Source organism: Eurosta solidaginis, chromosome 4 (genome assembly GCF_040869045.1).
Source record: "Eurosta solidaginis isolate ZX-2024a chromosome 4, ASM4086904v1, whole genome shotgun sequence".
Classification (NCBI taxonomy): Eukaryota; Metazoa; Arthropoda; class Insecta; order Diptera; family Tephritidae; genus Eurosta; species Eurosta solidaginis.
In genome coordinates, this window is record NC_090322.1 from 51,013,699 (window position 1) to 51,033,129 (window position 19,431).

At 40.2% G+C, this 19,431-nt stretch overlaps 1 protein-coding gene across 1 annotated transcript; it reads left to right on the forward strand.

Moving 5' to 3' along the window:
• Window positions 1-6,738: 6,738 nt before the first annotated feature.
• Idh3a (isocitrate dehydrogenase [NAD] subunit alpha, mitochondrial) lies at window positions 6,739-16,699 on the forward strand. The gene is made up of 6 exons (XM_067781517.1): window positions 6,739-6,895; window positions 7,864-8,031; window positions 12,922-13,316; window positions 13,386-13,521; window positions 15,403-15,516; window positions 15,580-16,699. The coding sequence occupies exons 1-6, from the start codon at window positions 6,869-6,871 to the stop codon at window positions 15,802-15,804; spliced, it is 1,065 nt and encodes a 354-aa protein (XP_067637618.1). The 5' UTR covers window positions 6,739-6,868; the 3' UTR covers window positions 15,805-16,699.
• The last annotated feature ends 2,732 nt before the right edge of the window (window positions 16,700-19,431 follow it).

The following is a 19,431-nucleotide window of genomic DNA, read 5'->3' on the forward strand; positions in this document are numbered from 1 at the left end:
AGAAGCTGCATTGGGCGGATGTCGCAAACGTATATATTCTGTGCTGGCAAACGGTGCAAAGGGAGGTAGGGACTAAGAATCTGTTCCCTGACCTACACAATTGCTGCCGGAAAAGAGGGGGGGGGGGGGGGGGGGAAGACGGGGGCAGGGTTTGATGCTCTGCATTGCACCCGACTCTACTACGGAGATTGTAGGTATGAGTGGGAGCAGCCGTGTGAGTTGGTGGCGCCGTGGGGCGCGAGCAACAGCGGGTACTTGTTATGGCTTGCTGAGCAGCGGGGCTGCTGGAAGGTAGCGGGGGGCGCTGAGGCGTAGACTACGGGACGTCCGTGAACAGCAAGAGCCACAAAAGATTTATAAAAGTTACGTGGACGTCTGGTTTTGGGGTCTAGCCCAGAACAACCTGTCCGATGCAACCATCCCTTACACGAGACACACTGACAAGAGTATGACCGTCCTAAAAAGATTCTTTTCCGGCAGATGCAGCAAAAACATTTCTCAGGGCCGGGGTCAGGAGACGGACCCGGATTGGGTTCGATACCTTCCCGGAGCAAGAGAATATGGAGCAGTACCGCTGCAAGGAGCTGCTGGGAGGATGGCAATTTGTGGGAGGGACGTAACAAATTAAATGGGGTTACACTGAAATGGCAGTCCTTGGTCGGGAAAAATCACGAGTCGCTCCGGTACATAGAACCGACGGCCTTGGGAAGCAGCTGCTAGCCCTTAAAGGCTTTTATTAAAGCTTAAGACGTCGTATTTGCGTTGAGCTTCGGACGCCTTTTTCGTGAACAGCAAAGAGCCACAAAATTATCATAGTCGATGAATGGCAAGATCAAGACCGAGCACCCCCAGCTGGTTAGGGGGTTAGAATATACCCGCGGTAGGTATGCCTGTCGTAAGAGGCGACTAAAATACCAAATTCAAGGGGTTGTCTAGCGCAACCTTTTTAGGTTGCCAGCGCAATATATAGCTTCTCCAAACCCAATTGTCGACCTCACCTTCGAGCGGCGAATCCCGTTTCACTAACAGACGAGGCTCTGGCGACCCCAAGCTCCTCATGGAACTTGGGAGTGGGGAGGGAGGGATGGTCTGAAGGTTTAATGTGACCATATAAATCGTTCCCGAGTTGGTCGGGCTAGCACCTTAATGGAGCTGTGTTACCGGAGCATATCGGATCTGTATCCGTCAAAGGACCATATCACATCGATAATACTCCCCAAAGCCTTCGGGGAGTAACCTTATCGCTACAACAACAACAACATCAAGACCGAGCCAGCCCGTTTTATGTAACCTTATATTCCACGGAACACACCGAAAAAGTCGATGCAGCAAATCATATATATTAATTGTGGGATAGGTTTGTTGGCGTTCTAGTGCAGAAGAGTTAAGAGCAGTTCTTCTGTATGAAGCTACTCCGATGATGAAATTATGTAGATAGGCGTCACAGATTAAACAGGATTACCCTGTAGCTACAGCCCTAGAAAAGAGTGAAGTGATAGATCAATAAAGACCTTACACCAACTAACTGCATCCATAGTGTTTACTTGAGGTATGTCTGGCGGGAAAGACTTCCCGACAACCCTTAACGATTCTTTCGAATGCGGTTCAAGCAGCTGAGTTTCAGCAGATTTATAGATCTCTGCGCGTTGGCGACAGCTAGTGCCGATCATGATTCATGATGAGCTTTATGCTTAATAAAAGCCAGTTAATATGCCATTTAGGGCAAGTTAAGTATTCTTGTGGGCACCCTGCTATTGAAGTAGAAAAGTATGAACGAACAAGTAAAAAACGATATGAGTGCCCTAGGTTTTTCCAATTGTCGCCTGATTACGCAGCAATGGGTCGACTGACGCTCCTTGGTAAGAAAACTGTTTGGCAAGGGCTGGTACCTGAAGTTGTTGTAACGTCTAGAGGTGGGTGCACACTATCCAAATGGGAGGCAGACAATTTAGAAAGAAAAAATCTAAATAAAAGAGAATTATATGAGGGGTGCATCAGGTTGTTGTAGAATGTTAAAAAATCGAAAGGTCGAACTTCTCTTCCAATTCGCGTTGTGCTCCTTTTTGATTTTTAGGTTTTGAGCAGAAATGATGTTAAGCTAATTGGCCTGTAGTTTATGGGAAACATATGACCATTTTTTCCGCTTTTGGTAGGAAAACTACGCGAGCAGTTCTCCAAGAGTGGGGTTCATAGTCTTATATACGCATCGAATGTCATTTTAAGCCATTCAATGATCGCTCTACTCGAAATTTGTAGCATGGCAGGGAATATGCCATCTGGGCCCGGTGATTTAAACTTATATAAATTTCTCACCGTCTGTTCGATCATGGTATCAGTCACCAAGCCCGGCAAATCCCGTTCCGCGATCGTAGTGCAATTGTTGTCTGCTGACTTCAACCGCGCTGTTCAGCGGGAACACTCGATGTCCGCACAACAATTTTCACAACATTTTTCCATGAGACTCTCTCCGCCATGTGGATCCTCAGCAGATCCATGTATTCGGCTTTGATTCGCTACCTTTGCCACTTTGGACATTTCTTTTATCTGTCGAAATCTAAGAAGAGTCAGCTCCTGCTCCACCATGGCGGTTTTGCTTTTCCCCTGAATCTTCTTAGGGGACAGGCTTTGTTGTATGCAGTCATAAGCGTCTTTGATAGGAAGTTATTGGATTCCTCCAGTTAATCTTTCGTGGAAACTTCTTTGAGTTGTCCCAGTTTTGTTTCCAAATATTCCTGGAACTTGCTTCAATCCGTTGATCGAGGGTTTCTAAAGGTTTCTCGCTTCTCAACCCTCTTGTACTCCCCTATTGTTGTCTCCGCGGTTTAGTACATGAAGCAGGATGCCAGGCTAAATGCCTGCTTATTCTTCTGCTCGACGCCCACCACTGAGAGGCCATCTGTAGTGCAGCAGAAATGAATGTAGCTGTTTCCTTACCATGATTGCAGCTCGCACCCTTCCTTCCGATTGCACCTGAAAACACAAAATCCGCGCGGGCTGTGCACAGTAACCTTTCCCCCTGATCACAGCCATGGCTTCTGGATCAAGGTCATGTCAAACTAACCCGCTCAAGGGTTAGGAGGAGTTCGCTGTTTGTCCCCTCTTTGCCCCAGGATATTTTCCCAGTCTGCGAGTACAACATATCCTCCGCCTGCTTGTTTATTTGGATATGCAGATGACCTCCTCCGTTAGTCGAGATACACTAAGTACTCTTCAATCCTGTCTCGGTATATTCAGGTTCTGACTCTGTACGCATGGCACCCATATTTTGACTTTTGGTATGGTGGGGATTTCCGCTCTATCTACCACCTCAATCCACGCGTTCGTGCTTTGCCTTTGGAGGTTTGAAACAACTTCATCTAGCCACCGCAAGCCCGCGATGTGCTCCATTTCTACAGACTTCCACCTCTCAGTAGACGTCTGCTTAAAGCATTTTTCAGATCAACCACATCGCTCATACTCTCGGAACAGCCGAAGTCTTAGTGTTACCTTCCTTTGGCCCTTCCCTTCTGGAGCCTTAGTGCTTTTCTTCTCTTTCAACATCGGTTGTTGCAAATCACCACTTTTCACGTCCTCTCTCTGGCTTGCAGCTTTCGAGGTTGTTGTTACCGAGGTAGTTGCTACCTCGCTATTTGGGTCCATCTGTCTTACAGCTTTAGACTCACTTGTCTATGCGTCTGGCCTGCTTCGCAGCCCTGGTCCTTTCCACCTCTTGAAAACAAGCTTGTCGCCTCCAGCCAAATGTTGCCCCTATATTCTGAATCTTCCTCGTACCGGTTGCAGTTCTGATAGTTTCTCACAGAAAAGCCCGTGAACTGCCGTCGGCCCACTTCTCCCGCTTTATGGGCCCATTCCAAGCATTACTCTCCAGGTCTGTTGTGTCGACCACAGCTCTTAAGTGTTGCACTATTCTAAGTGCTGCACGTTTTGCGAGAGAGCTCTCTTACTACCTCTTTTCCACTCTACTTCTTCGTTAGGATTCACCTGTTGTTCCATTACTGAGCTCGTTTACGCTACACTACCTTTTCTCCCCGACACATACCGTCTTTGTCTTCTTTGGCTTACGGCTCAGTTCTCTCCTCCTCATTATCTTAAGATCTTGAGTTGTTCATCTTGGTCTTACGACCACCTGCCCGACAAGGTTGGCTCAGCGGTCTAATATTAAATATGGGAAAGAAAACGTCTGCCACAGCAGCGAACCTTACTGTGGTCATCGCTATTTCCCGCGACGACCGGTGTAGGAAAGACTCCGTTGGCATACTGCCGAATATATGTATACCCTGACTACAAACCACCCAACAAGCACGGTGCGCAAAACACCCTGGGCCTGTGCTACGTTTTACTACGATCAGTGACTGAAAACGATTTTCACTCAAACGATAATTATGCAACTGTCAAACAATTTCTAATTTTAGATTCTATAACAAGTTATGCACCTAACGAGTACTACTTCGCGAGCTCGCATATGCCATTAATCCGATACACGATTTCAGAGCTATTGTGATTTAAAAAATGCGTTTCGATCACGGATCGTAAAATGTTCTTGGTCAGCGACATCCCGCGGCCCTCCTATGAGGCGAACGGCGTAGATGAAAGCCCTTACACCATCCAGAAGGTGCCTACCCTAGGTTTTCTTTCTTTTGTTATTTAAAGGCGCTTGTTGTTGTTGTTGTTGTAGCGATAAGGACACTCCCCGAAGGCCTTGAATTCGGGATTTTAGTCGCCTCTTACGACAGGCATACCTACCGCGGGTATATTCTAACCCCCTAACCCGCTGGATGGGGTTGTTGTTGTTGTTGTAGCGATAAGGTTACTCCCCGAAGGCTTTGGGGACTGTTATCGATGTGATGGTCCTTTGCCGGATACAGATCCGGCAATACAGCACCATTTAGGTGCTAGCTCGACCATCTCGGGAACGATTTATATGGCCACATCCCTCCCTCCCCACCCTCAAGTTCCATGACGAGCTTGGGGTCGCCAGAGCCTCGTCTGTTAGTGAAACAGGATTCGCCGCGGATAGGTGAGGTTGTCAATTGGGTTTGGAGAAGCTGATTGAAGGGTTGTGCTACACAGCCCCTGGAATCTGGTATTTTAGTCGCCTCTTACGACAGGCATACCTACCGCGGGTATATTATAACCATCAACCCGCTGGGGGGGTTGTTGTTGTTGTTGTTGTTGTAGCAGTGCTTCGCCCCACCCCATAAGTGCGACCGATCACAGATTGTCAGCAACATCCTCTAACGGGAGTCCAAGGAAACTTGCTGTTTCAACAGGGGTGGACCATACTGAAAGATGTGTTAGAGGCGTTGGTTCCACATTACAATTAAAGAGATGGTTGGTGTCATGTGGGGGCACATTGCAAGCGGGGCATACATTTTGTATGTCGGGGTTGATTCTGGATAGGTTTAGTTTAGGCTGTTACAGTATCCAGAACGAAGTTGAGCTGGAGTGACTCGCGTTTCCCTGGAGAGTATGCTTTCCTCTTCCGCAAGGTTTGGGTACTGTTCTTTGAGTACTGGATTCACCGGGCAGTTCCTAGCATAAAGGTCCGACGCCTGTTTGTGGAGTTCACTGAGGCCTTCTTGTGTTTTTGGCTTCATACGGATGAGTTCTCAGGTCCATGTCTTAAAAAGTGGACTGCACATTATCTGGGTGGTCGGCAGGCATCGGTGCAATTTAGAAACGAAACATCAAAACCAAGAAGAATTAAAAAAGGGGTGCCACAGGGTGGTGTCCTATCGCCAATTTGTTTAATTTCTACATATCTAAGCTACCTTCGCCATCAGAAGGAGTTACTATCGTTTCCTACACCGGTGACTGCACAATAATGACCACAGGCCCAGGCCCACAGATCAATGAGCTCTGCAACAGAATAAATGGCTACCTCCCTGATCTTTCCAGTTTTTTCCCTCGCGAAACCTGGCATTATCACCGACTAAATCCTCCGTGATCTTATTTACAACATGAACGTCCCAAATGTCGACCGTTTTGAACTACGCCACCGCTGGGGGTCTTATGGCGCTGTTAAATCCATGTTCAACAGTTTTGTTACAGCGCTGCCAATTTTGCTGTTGCTTGATTGTTTTGTAGGTACACGTGCCGAGGGGTTTTATACATGGGGCTATGCCCCTTAATTGTAGTGTCCTTTAACTGTGGAGTAAACTCAAGTAAAAAACGTACGATATGTCACTTGGGAATAGGTCATGTCACTTAAGAATCGATATTTAAACTTCTGTATGAGCCGAAAACACGTCGCAAATATTTTGAAACTATTTCGTATATAAACTCATTTGGCACTACTGTGAACGTAATTGAGGAAAAAGAAGCAAGCAAAACACCGACTGTCAAATTGCAAACGCAGCCAATTCTACTCATTAGAATTTTTTTTGCCAGTTTTCCGACGAACATTGTTTACTATTTAGTTTGGCAGCTTAAGTAGAGGTTATGTTGCGAATAGAGTGGAAGGTAGTGGACTAGGCAGTCGAATGTCATATAATGAAGGAATGGTGTTCGGAGATTTTTCAAAGTTAAAAAAAAAATGATAAAAGCTTTAGTGTAAATAAAACTATTGTTTTAATAACAACAAATACGCCATATGTATTCTGTATACATAAATTTGTAAGGAGTATCTCACTTTAAAATTTGAATTAAATAATCTAAAGTTTTGTTTTGAAACTGAGTCGAGAACTGTGCGTGTGAATGTGCGAATTTTCACCGATCAGCTGTTAGTTGCGCTACTTGGTAAAATTTACAATTCCGACGAATTTTTTGGAAAGTGAGGAGGTGCTTGTGCTTATGTTGGTTTGGTGCCGTAGTTGGGAATAACGAAATATATATATTTAGTGAATAATTTACACGAAATAACAAAGAAATGGCAGCAAGATTAATACAAAAGATTGTGAGTGAAGCTTAAGAGAAATTCAATAGCTTTTTTATGTTATCATTGCTAACCATTTGTTATACCTCAGTGTTAAACTAAATCTCCTTGTCACCTGGTTTTATCCTTTTATGTTTGCTACGCGTTCTATTTTAGTTAAAAAGTTTTGGAGTTTCTATCGAGCGTTTTGGACAGGAGCATCTGAGCGATGCAACGGCTAATATTAAGGTTCGTACGCTTGAGCGTAACGCTTTTTTTTATGAAAAGTTTTGCTATATCAGCCAAAAACCATTTTACATAACACCAAATTGATTGAATTCAAAAAATTTAGCGACGAGACATTGCAAAAATGTTCAATGGCAGTTTCTGTTTTGGAGAAAATGAAATAAATACATATATTTCTTAATATAGATCCGTTGTTGATGTATTAGCTAACAAACTAAGACGAAAATCCTATTTTTTAACAACTAGAAAATTGTATATCCTCAATAAGAGATTCGTGTGCGCGACATACCGATTGAAGGCATCATATCTACAGCGCCTCTCCAAAACTGGTTGTCTGGCAACAAATCACCACTTGAGGGTTGAAGATGGAAGCTCCTAAATCAAGTATTGTGTTAATGAACTGGGCGAGTGGGCTAATGAGTTGATTGAAAAGTGTGAGCAGCTGAGCACTTATGTAATATCAAATGCAATATAAGTTTGTACGCGTCGACAGATATGAAATAGGAGCGCGTGCAAATTCGACTTTCTTTGACTGCTGATAAGCGAATAAAGAGCATTTGTTTACTGTGAGAACGAGTTGTGTAGTTAGCATGTGTTTTAATTTAATTGGGTAAAGTTTTGTTGTTTACTCCAATAAAATAAATAGCATTGTAAAGGTAAACATATACAATGATCAATAGATCGTTGGTTATGCCCTAGAATATATATTTTTTGAATTAAATGTTTGCTTAATTTGTAATCCATGTCTCATTTTTTGATTACAGGTTAGCACTGCGCCCACATCTGCTCGCGGCTATGTGTCTGGTACTAGAAAGGTCACTCTAATTCCTGGCGATGGTATTGGCCCAGAAATTTCTGCTGCTGTGCAAAAAATTTTCGCAGCTGCTAATGTTCCAATTGAATGGGAATCGGTTGATGTCACACCGGTTATGGTGAGTTTATGTTAACCTTGTTAATAAATGGATGAAAATGCGAAGTAGCGACTCTTTCGTCTAAACATGGACTGTGCTTCATTAAAGCACAGCTTTATAAACAAGCAAATGTGCAAAAGATATACCATTTTTGTAGTAGTCAGTTTTTAGCCGCACTTTTTATTCTATATAACACTCCGAGGTACTGCTACGAGTTGAATGAATCTTTTTTGTTTTTAACGGTAAAGATACTTGCTTAAAGTCACGCATCGTTGCTGATAGTTAATAGTATTAACACAAGTGTAGCGGATACGGTTTGTTCAACGCGTCAACTATTTCAAGCGTTTCTTCTTCCTATTTATTTATCCAGAAGATAATTGTTCAATCTCGTCGTGAACGGTTCGCTGAAATTCCTTGCAGCTCAACCATATGAAAAATTGGACTTTATAACATGTGATTGAGTACAAATCCAGACCGCAAGGAATTTCACAGCGTTACGCGTAAGTAAAACGTGTTTCGCGTTAAATAACTAAAAAGTGAAACTTTTTCAATGAATAACATTACTAAATAATTTTCGTCGTAAAAATATGCAAATTGTGCAAAAAGACTCAATTGCGATCGGGCAAAATCGGTTTTGGCATTAAAATGTTGATGAGTGCGTTCAACATATAAACTGCAAACGGGCAAAAATACGGAGCAATGAAAATCAAATAACATTATTAAAATGTTAAAAAAATATTATCAACATTTAATTAAAAATTATGTGAAATACAAAAATATAAGTAAAACTTTCGTTTTACATAAATTCATATATATATGATTAACGGAACATATAACGGGGTAGAGATTACCCTAGATATAAATGGCGATAATATACATATAACTCCACCAAGGACAAAAAGAACAAATAACGGGATTGAAAACTAATAACTCAATACAACATAAATGGTTGACTACAGATAATCGGAAAGAAAGGGAAAATAATTAAATAAATAAAAAAAAAAGAATTTTTGGCAAGAGTAGACATTCGGCTTTTTCTAAAGCAGTACAAATACTACACAAAGACAGCTTTATTGACAATACACAACTATAATACCTAACACGACAAAAACTTTCCTACCAAAATTAAACAACGAAAAAAACTGAAGAGTGGATATACATAAATTCAATTTTACGGCTAAAAACGAAACAACAAATAAAAATTAAACGAAAAGAATTAAAAAGAAAAAAAAATATATATAGAGAAAGGACTTTGTGAGTGGCGTGGTGCCCTTAAAAAACCAAATTTTACGACAACAATCTTGAAAATGAATTATTAAAATACTGACACTAAGAATGCAATGTAAAAGATTTTGTGCTTGGCGTGGTGCCATTGAAAAAACAAACACACAAAGAATAGAACAGTTTAAAAGACGTAATTGGAAAACAATATAAAGGACTTTGTTATTGGCGTGGTGCCATTTAAAAACCAAATACACTAAAAATACAATCTACAATTGAAACCACAAATCATGAAGCGGACTGCTACACATGGTTCTGGCCTCTAAGGTACTACCATCGTGTGCTCGTGGTCCCAAGGACACACTAAATTTACACTCGATGTTCAATCCAGAAATTTATATGAACTCACACTAAGAGAAATACCTGGCCAACAAGCTTACATCAAAAAAAAAAAAAAAAAAAGATAATTGTTCTTTAATATTGCAGCAGCCAGCGTTGGCATCGATCTTTGTAGCTTTTTGGTTCATAGCCATTCCCCATTTTCATTTGGTTTGAATCAAATGGAACTTAGGACAGAATGCCTATATTTTCGGAATTATCAATGCCCTGAAAGTTGCTGTTGTTGTAACAGTGGTGCCCTGAAAGTAATAGTATTGTTCATGATAAAAATACCTACAAGGTATAACCGTTTTCTCATCTGGCAGGCTCCGAACAACAGGAAATCAAAAAATAAAATACTCAAATTTGTTTTTGTTTGAGAAAAAATAATAAAGAGAAATTTAAAATTTTCCATTGCGGAAAAACGTCAATAATGTTAGGAACCGTTATACCTTGTAGGTGTTGATATCATAGTATTTTTAACGAATTCTAGAAGTTTGATGGGAAATGGTCGGTAGGGTCAGATGGTGCATCAAAGCAGCTAGACAATGTAAGATCTATATTAATTGGAGCTAAAGCAGATCATAACAATCCTTCCAAGGGAGTGTCTGAATACCCATTGTTCTCTCGTAGGGAAGCTGATACATCTTTTAAAAAACTAATGGTTATCGTGTTGTCGTTTAGGGACAGAGATAAACTAAGCAACTATTTGCTTAGTGTGGTAGTTTTTTATAAAACGATTTCACTATAATAAATAAATCTTAATTAACATCAACTTTAAACGAATATCACAGATATGAAGAAGTTAATTTGCTTATCTATTTTCTGGTATTTGAATCGGTTCGATTATGGTCAAAACGAATCAAGTTGTATTTATATTCAGCTTTTTCAGGTACAAACAAGAAGTTGACTCTGGTACAGCTTAAGTTTTTCATAATGACATCGCGTAGATGTGGCAACGTAATCAGCAGCGAGGTTAGGAATGTTGATTTACAAGTGCCTTAATATTTACGAAAACGGTGCTGGATTCGTCTTCTTCTTCTTCTTGTAGGGCGTCTAAATAGGGAGTCTGCTTCCTCGAGGTTGTTGTTCCAGCGATAAAGACACTCCCCGAAGCTTTTATCGTAGTAGATGCTCCTTTACTGGATATATGTAGATCCGGTCCGTTCCTGTGAAAACACCATTAAGGTACTAGGTATCTCGGGAACGATTTAGTGTGACCACATTGAACCTTATATGCTATCCGGCCCCTACCCTTTATCTCCATGAGGAACTTGGAGTCTCCAGCTTCGTCTTCTAAATACGTGTACGATACATTCGCATTTGTAACAGGATTCCCACGGCATAGGTGATGTTTACTATTGAGTTGCGGAAGCTGTGAGGCTATAAAGCTTTGAACTGTGCTTATCAACCCCTTGAATCTCCTGCGATACTTTCGCTGTGAAAAATATTTGTTCTTGTTCAAAAAACAAAGCAAAAGTCGTTCAACTAAGCTTGATTGTTTAAAATCTCGTTGTTGTTGTTGTTGTTGTAGCGATAAGGTTGCTCCCCGAAGGCTTTGGGGAGTGTTATCGATCTGATGGTCCTTTGCCGGATACAGATCCGGTACGCTCCGGTAACACAGCATCATTAAAGTGCTAGCCCGACCATCTTGGGAACGATTTATGTGACCACGTTAAACCTTCAGGCCATCCCTCCCTCCCCACCCCAAGTTCCTTGAGGAGCTTGGGGTCGCCAGAGCCTCGTCTGTTAGTGAAACAGGATTCGCCGCGGATAGGTGAGGTTGACAATTGGGTTTGGAGAAGCTATATATTGCGCTGGCAACCTGAAGGGTTGCGCTACACAGCCCCTTGAATCTGGCATTTTAGTCGCCTCTTACGACAGGCATACCTACCGCGGGTATATTCTGACCCCCTAACCCGCTATCGACTGAGTTTGAACAATTGCATACATCTCATAGTTATCGTTTTTCAGAATCAAAGACAACAATGTTGTCGTTGTTGTTGTAGCGATAAGGTTACTTCCAGAACGCTTTGGGGAGTGTTATCGATGTGATGGTGCTTTGCCGGATACAGATCCGGTAACACAGCACCATTAAGGTGCTAGCCCGACCATCTCGGGATCGATTTATATGGCCGCAACCTTCAGGCCATCCCTCCCTCCCCACCCCAAGTTCCATGAGGAGCTTTTGGTCGCCAGAGCCTCGTCTGTTAGTGAAACAGGATTCGCCGCGATAGGTGAGGTTGACAATTGGGTTAGGAGAAGCTGTATATTGCGCTGGCAACCTGAAGTGTTGCGCTACACAGCCCCTTGAATTTGGTATTTTAGTCGCCTCTTACGACAGGCATACCTACCGCGGGTATATTCTGACCCCTAAGCCGATGGGGAAAAACAACAATCATAAATAGCTTTCGGATATTCCCCTTTCTTTTACAATTAAAGACCAATTAATTGTTCTGACAAACAATAATAAATGCCTTAACAAATTGAGTATTTAGATATGATTTAAGTACATTTTTTAAAGTTATAAATATAAATTAATTTGCGATGTATTTTCATGAGCATAAGTGTGTGCGCTAATCACGAGGTGTTTAATTTGCGCACTTGCACTTTGTATGCTATCTATACTAGCACAATGTTACGTAGCTGCTCGATAAGACTGTCTGGTTTTAAGAAATTCAGCATACATATTCGTTTCATTGATAGGGGTCTGTTAATATAATTTTCCTATTCATTTAAATTAATTATATTTACGTTTGTTTAAAATATTTGTATGGATACTATTGTTTGATTGGAAATGTGTACAAACATAATGCCAAGCTATAGTAATGCATACTTTTTGGGCGAATTAAGCCTATACATATTTTTCCATATCTGCAAGAAACTGAATAATCAGAAATAAATAAATAAATACGTTGCTGCTGGAAGTGCGGAGTGTTAAGGTTGGATGACTCAACTGCTACATAAAAACCACATAAGGGTTTTATTTACGACATTTTCATATGAAAAGTATTTAATACGCTGGTTTCCCCAGTATTTGAGCATGTGGTCCAAGAAATTCATTTAACCTTGTTGGACCTTCTCAATTTTCATATTTCAAATTCAATTCGAGTACCATCCGTGGTTCATAAAAATTTGATTTAATATAGCCCTAAAATTCCCATGGTTTGGATCGATTATAAAAACGAGTTTGCAACAACCTTGTTTGTGTATTACCCTTACACTCTTTCGGCCTCCTTTTATATCAATTCAGTAGCTTTTAACACATAAACAATAATCCAAAATTCTTAAAATTAAATATGTAATTTACAGGGCTCTGATGGTAAATACGGCATCCCTCAAGCTGCCATCGATTCAGTCAATACAAACAAAATCGGCTTGAAAGGCCCCCTCATGACACCAGTTGGTAAAGGTCATCGCTCTTTGAATTTAGCGTTGCGTAAAGAATTCAATTTATACGCCAACGTAAGACCATGTCGTAGTCTTGCGGGTTATAAAACACTTTACGATGATGTCGATGTGGTGACAATTCGTGAGAACACCGAAGGTGAATACTCTGGTATCGAACACGAAATTGTTGATGGAGTTGTGCAGAGTATCAAGCTGATTACAGAAGAGGCATCGAAACGTGTTGCCGAATATGCCTTCCAGTACGCTAAGGCCAACGGTAGGAAAAAGGTTACCGTTGTGCACAAAGCAAATATTATGTAAGTACATACTAGTATATATACTTTTTATGAATTAGGATATCCTAATAGTTTTTTTACAACTTGCAGGCGCATGTCGGACGGTTTGTTTTTGCGCTGTGCGCGTGAAATGGCCGAGAAATACCCGGAAATTCAATTTGAAGAACGTTATTTGGATACCGTGTGTTTGAATATGGTGCAAGATCCCAAAAAGTATGATGTGCTGGTATGTTTAAAAAACCATTCTTACTTACCACACCAAGGTTTCTGGGTTCAGATCCCAACCCAACATCAAACATTTTGACTTTCAATCAGAAAAAAAATTTTCCATGCGGCGTCGCCCTTAGCCATTGGTTCGGCAAACACTCCCGAGTGTTTTTCTACCATGAAGAGTTTCTAGTAAAAATGCATATGCCTAGCAGCTGCCGTTCGGAGTCAGTTTAAAAAAAGTAGGGCCCGTTCCGCTAATTTGTAGAAAACTAAAAAGGAAAATGTTGTGAAGTTCCCACCAGGGAGGTGTTTCCACGTTTTCATATTCGAGAGAGTTTCTGCAATTTAGTGGGGTTACACTGAACCAAGGAAAATTAAACAGGGTGTGGGACTGCCCTCTTCCGACTTCTCGATAATGACAACAGGACCTACCCCTTAGAAAGACGAATTAGTTTCTAAAATAAAAAGCTATCGCCCCAGGCTTTCTGGTTTCCTCTTCTCGTGCGACCTGGCACTATCACAGACTACATCCACGCCTATTTTATGTACGACGTGTAGAAATAGAAAAGACAAGTATTGTACGTTCACGTCGATGGCGTTACGCTACCGGCTATCAGTCTTCCAAAGATAACACTCTTGCCTTCATGGCACGTGGCCCTGAAATTGTATGTATGTATGTAAGAAATTTCAAAGCAACTGACCGCCGCCCTTGTGCTACGCGGCGCCGTAACATAGTGAGACATAAAAGCTCAACATAAAAGAACATAATGGAATGGGGACCAGACAGTTTTTGCAGAATTATCACGAACCAGGACATCCCAGCACACTGCTTGATCTAGCTTCGCCTCCAAGAGGGATAAGAAAACACCTGCGTAAGATGAGATTCGGCACCTGCCCACTCAGCCGTTTGATCCAGATTAGCATATAATTAAACCAACAACATCCAGATAAGCGGCCCTAAGCCTAATACACACAGAATATGTTAGCGGCCCAAGCTTAGATAGTTTTTCCTGTAAACTTATGACAAGAATGTTTAAAATTACTTCCGATATATTAGCACAATGGTGTTTTCTTAGTGCTCTTTAGTGTGTAATTCAATTCCGTTTGTTTTGTCGTTATTTTGGTAAAAGTAAACGCCAAAACCTCTACAGAAAAGTCATCGTGAAACAATAATCCTTAAACAATGCCAATTTTTTGCCGAAGACTTGGTCCCAGGACTTCCAAAAAGCCGACGGCTCTCCAAATTTAGATTTTAGTTTTCATATCCAGAAATGCATTACGAAAACAAGAACATTTCCCCTATGCCCTTGTGACCAGACACTCAGGCGAGTAGAATGGAATTGCTGGACGCCAGGAAATTGAAATTTTCCACTTCCAAGCGTAAGGTACTTTACTTCTTCTTGTAGCGATAAGAAGACTCCCCTAAATTTTTGTGGGGATTAATCGATTAATATAGCTCCATTCAGACATTAGCCCAATCATCTCGGGAAGGATTTCAAATGAAAACGTTAAACCTTCTGGGTCGTCCCCTCCGCCTACACTGATGATCATGGGGTTTTGCATGCTAAAAAGACTGGGTGGGTGAGGTTGATAATTTGGTTGGAGAGGAAGCTATGAATTGCATTCAACCTCTTGAAAGATTTGCCCTATACAATCCCTTAAATAACAATGCACTCCACCTAATCTGAGAGTTGTGAACTCAACATCTGCAACGCTGCAAATGTACATGGGACAAGTCTTAGGACGGTTCATCTTAAGCATAGAAAGAAATAAGAGGAAAATAAGAAATACGCAGTGAAATTATCGAAGGCTCCAGGTTCCATAATTTCTGATTTCCAGTGGAATTCCTAGCGCCGCTAGTATTATTGAAACAATTATTAGTTCACTTTCATTTCAGGTAATGCCCAACTTGTATGGTGATATTCTATCTGATATGTGCGCTGGTCTCGTTGGTGGTTTGGGTCTCACACCATCCGGCAACATGGGTTTGAATGGCGCCCTATTTGAATCTGTATGTATAATTTAATTGATTTACATATAACATTTACTAACTAATATATTTGTTCTTTTACAGGTGCATGGTACAGCTCCCGATATCGCTGGCAAGGATTTAGCCAATCCCACTGCTCTACTTCTATCGGCTGTTATGATGTTGCGACACATGGAGTTGAATGATCATGCTGCTAAAATCGAAGCAGCTTGTTTTGAAGTGATTAAGGAGGGAAAATATTTGACTGGCGATTTGGGTGGCAAAGCTAAATGTTCTGAATTTACAAATGAAATTTGTGCTAAACTGTGAAAAGAATGAGACAAACAATAGCCATTCTATATATATATACGAAACTGTACGAAGCATCGTGTATATGCGCCCGTTACTCATTCGCTCAATACAATAAATTTTACCCACTGCAGCGTTATTCATAAACAAAAAGAAGAAACAAATTATTAATTTAAAATTTAAGTATTTAAAAGAAACTGCTTAGCATCAAAAGTATTGTACGTTCGAATAGGAAAAAATATACACGCATATATGTATACATGTATGTATGGTAATGCATTAATGCATATGTAGGAATATGTAGCAAATCGTTCCTCTAGCAAAAATTTTAATATCAATAAAATCTTTGCAATATTATAATTAGAGTCATAAAACGTTTGCAATTCATTTGCCATTCACTTGTTAATTATGTAATGCGTCAATCGTTCATCGTCCTACAGCAAGAAGTATTCATTTAATTGTTTTATTATTCTTCCTCATTTAAAAAATTTCCGTTCATGTATTTAGTAATTATATTACGTTTAAACATTTGTTAGTCAATATTTATTTAAAACAAAAATAAAAACCATTAAAATGTATGTTTAGTTGCATCCAAGGGTTATAATAAAATCCTAAATACCCTTACGATAGTTAAGTTGTGTATATTTTAAAATATTCAACGCACTCTTCGTTTATTGATCAACAAGCCAAATTTTGTTTTTTATTTGAAGATGCGCGAGCTAACTGAATTTTTCATTTTTAAAGCAGTAATGATTTAATATTGTTTACATTATTGCCTAAACAATATACAAACATATACAATACTAGAAAATTTATTGGACATTCACAGCAGTCATTATGAAAACTAAAATAAAATAGTGTTGAATATTAAGATAAACCAATAAACAGTTGAAATAAATAAAATTAAAACAACAAACGCTTTTGTTTTATGTAGCTTAGCAGGAACTCTACACATACTTGGCACACGTTATACCACTGTACTTCTGGATATTAGTAAAAGTGGGCTACGTATCTCAAAGGAGATCATTCTAACCCATTGTAACTCAGCTAAGCGAAGCGAATTCCATTGCAAATATGATTGTATCATAGCGTAGGGCTTGCAACATATACCGAAACTACGGAGACAAAAGTATACATACCAAAGGATCTGCGCTTGTGTAGCCACGTATTTCTAAGTGACGTAAACCTCTCAAAGCATCTTATTATGGCCCTCATGCTGTTATCAATAGATACCCATAAACTTACTCTCATCGGAACCAAGCCTATGACGGTATCAATTGACAGGCTCAAGCCCGTTTATCTCTGTGTTTATGTTAACAGTGCCCGCTTCTTTCTCGAAGGAAGAAGCGTTATATATGTATGCGTCGTGAGGCAGCAGAATTTCAACAACTACCTAACGTCATTGTTGAAAGGCGAGTGGGGTAGGGTTAATTGCATACTTAGTTATTTCACCACACTTGCATACTTACTTATTTCACCATAATGCAACTACGAAGACAGATAACATACCTGACAATGCAATGTCATTTGACTTAGAAACCGGAAAAATCTTTCATTATATTTTTCTCATTTATAATATCTCATTTGTGTGATCTTGCTAATAAGTGCCACTCAAGACTACGTAGGCAATTGAAAATTAAAGTACTCTATCGGCAAGAGAAAATCGTGCTTTACAAAGCAACTTATCGTTCCCGTCCTGTTATATGGTACAGAAGCATTAACCATGCCAACATCAGATGAGGCGGCTCTGGGAGTTTTCGAGAGAAAGGTTCTTTGAAAGATTTACGGGCATCTATGCGTTGTCGACGGCGTGTACCAAAGAAGATTTAATGATGAGCTGTACCAGCCATGGCGCAACGACACAAGGTGGCAGCATGGAACAGCTGATTATAAACTTTTTTATTTTATTTGATACATCAACTTCCGGTGCCGTACGATTTTGACATTTGTCCATCAAATTTACAAAAACAAAGTACATGGAATTTTTATTTATGTTTGTAGGTATGTCACCATGCTGCCACCTTGTATCATTCCGCTATGGTACCAGCCTTACGCAGACATCAACATAGTCCAGCGAATTAAAACGCAGCGGCTACGTTGGTTAAGCTAAGTTATGAGAATGAAGGTTGATGCTCCGGCTAAGAATGTATTTTGATCGGAAACCGCCCATGGAACAGAGCAACAGGGCGGCCTCAACTCCGCTGGAGGAACCAGGTGAAAACGAGTTAAATTCCGTGTATTGGAACGATTTTCCGTCATCCCTTGTCAAATTTGGTTTTGAAATAAACCGGATTCGGCGTTGTGCCATCATCAGTGTCGATTTTCGTTCTGATCTGTTGTTGTCGTTTGCCCTGTATTTATAGTTCGTAGGTACATGAGCAGGTATTGTCAAAATTGATGCTTGTGTATATTTAGTTATGCTGTGTGTTTATTCAGAATCGAGGGTGGTTTACTAATCGATTTGTGTGGCTACAAACAGAAAACATTCGACGGTAGAATAATAGATAGGAATGACGGAAAATCGTTCCAATACACATCATTTATCCACCCTGTCGGAAAATCAACAAAACAAAATCAGTCAGTTAAATTCCGTTGGTGTGACCAATTGTCGCCAGTTAACCCAACAAAGAAGCGGCTGGCGCGCCTTGTTGGATAGCCATAATTGTTTAAACGGTTAAGCGCCAATTTAGTAGGTAATATAGACAACTTAGGCCCTGGCGACCATGGACTCCTCACTGAAGGAGGGTGTGCAGTGCTATGGCCTAGAAATTTCATTGTGGTTATATCAATTGTTCTGGAGTACCTTATCAATATCCGGACCATCAACATCGATAACACTTCCCAAAGTTTTGGAGTGACAGCATCGCTACAAAAAGATAGGTCCTAGAAAGTTCTTAGTATTTGTCAAGAGGACTGAGTTATTTTCTTACATGGATCCCGTTTCTTGATGGGGGGTTTTCAGTTCGGTTGCCGTACAAACTTCTGGTAGCACTGTGGACATGTCATCTTAGATCCGTACGGATCGGCCAGGTTGGATTTCCGCATGCCGTAAGCAAAGATATGTATCTCAATGGGGGTTTGTTAAAACAGGCCTTACCTCAAAATACTAAAGAATAGACCCAAGATGCATTCAGATTGAAAGAAAAACACATGTATATATACATATTTTACATTTGTATATTAATAATATCGTTTTATTGTAGGTATATATGTATATAAGTTTTATACATTTTTAGAATACATATATATGTTTTTATAAGTATGTTTGTATTTTTATATATACATATATATACCATACATTGTATATATTGTACATATATACATACTTAATAACTTTATGATTTTCTTTAAATATTATTTTTAATACTTAAAACTACACACTGTTGCAGATATAAACATAAAAACTTTACAGTTGCGGTTAAAAAAGTAGCTCACAAATTCCAAACTGCATAATTTTCAATTTATTTTTAAAATCTGCATTAAAATGTAATTAGATCTAAGACAGAAGAAATATAAAAATGCAGGAACATCGCGACTGCTGTACGAAATATTACCCTATCTTGGCAGCTTTTAGAAAACTCCTTGTCTTAGAAAAGCTTTGAAATTGATATGCGCTATAGGGGAAGTTGTTTTACCTCACAATCTTAT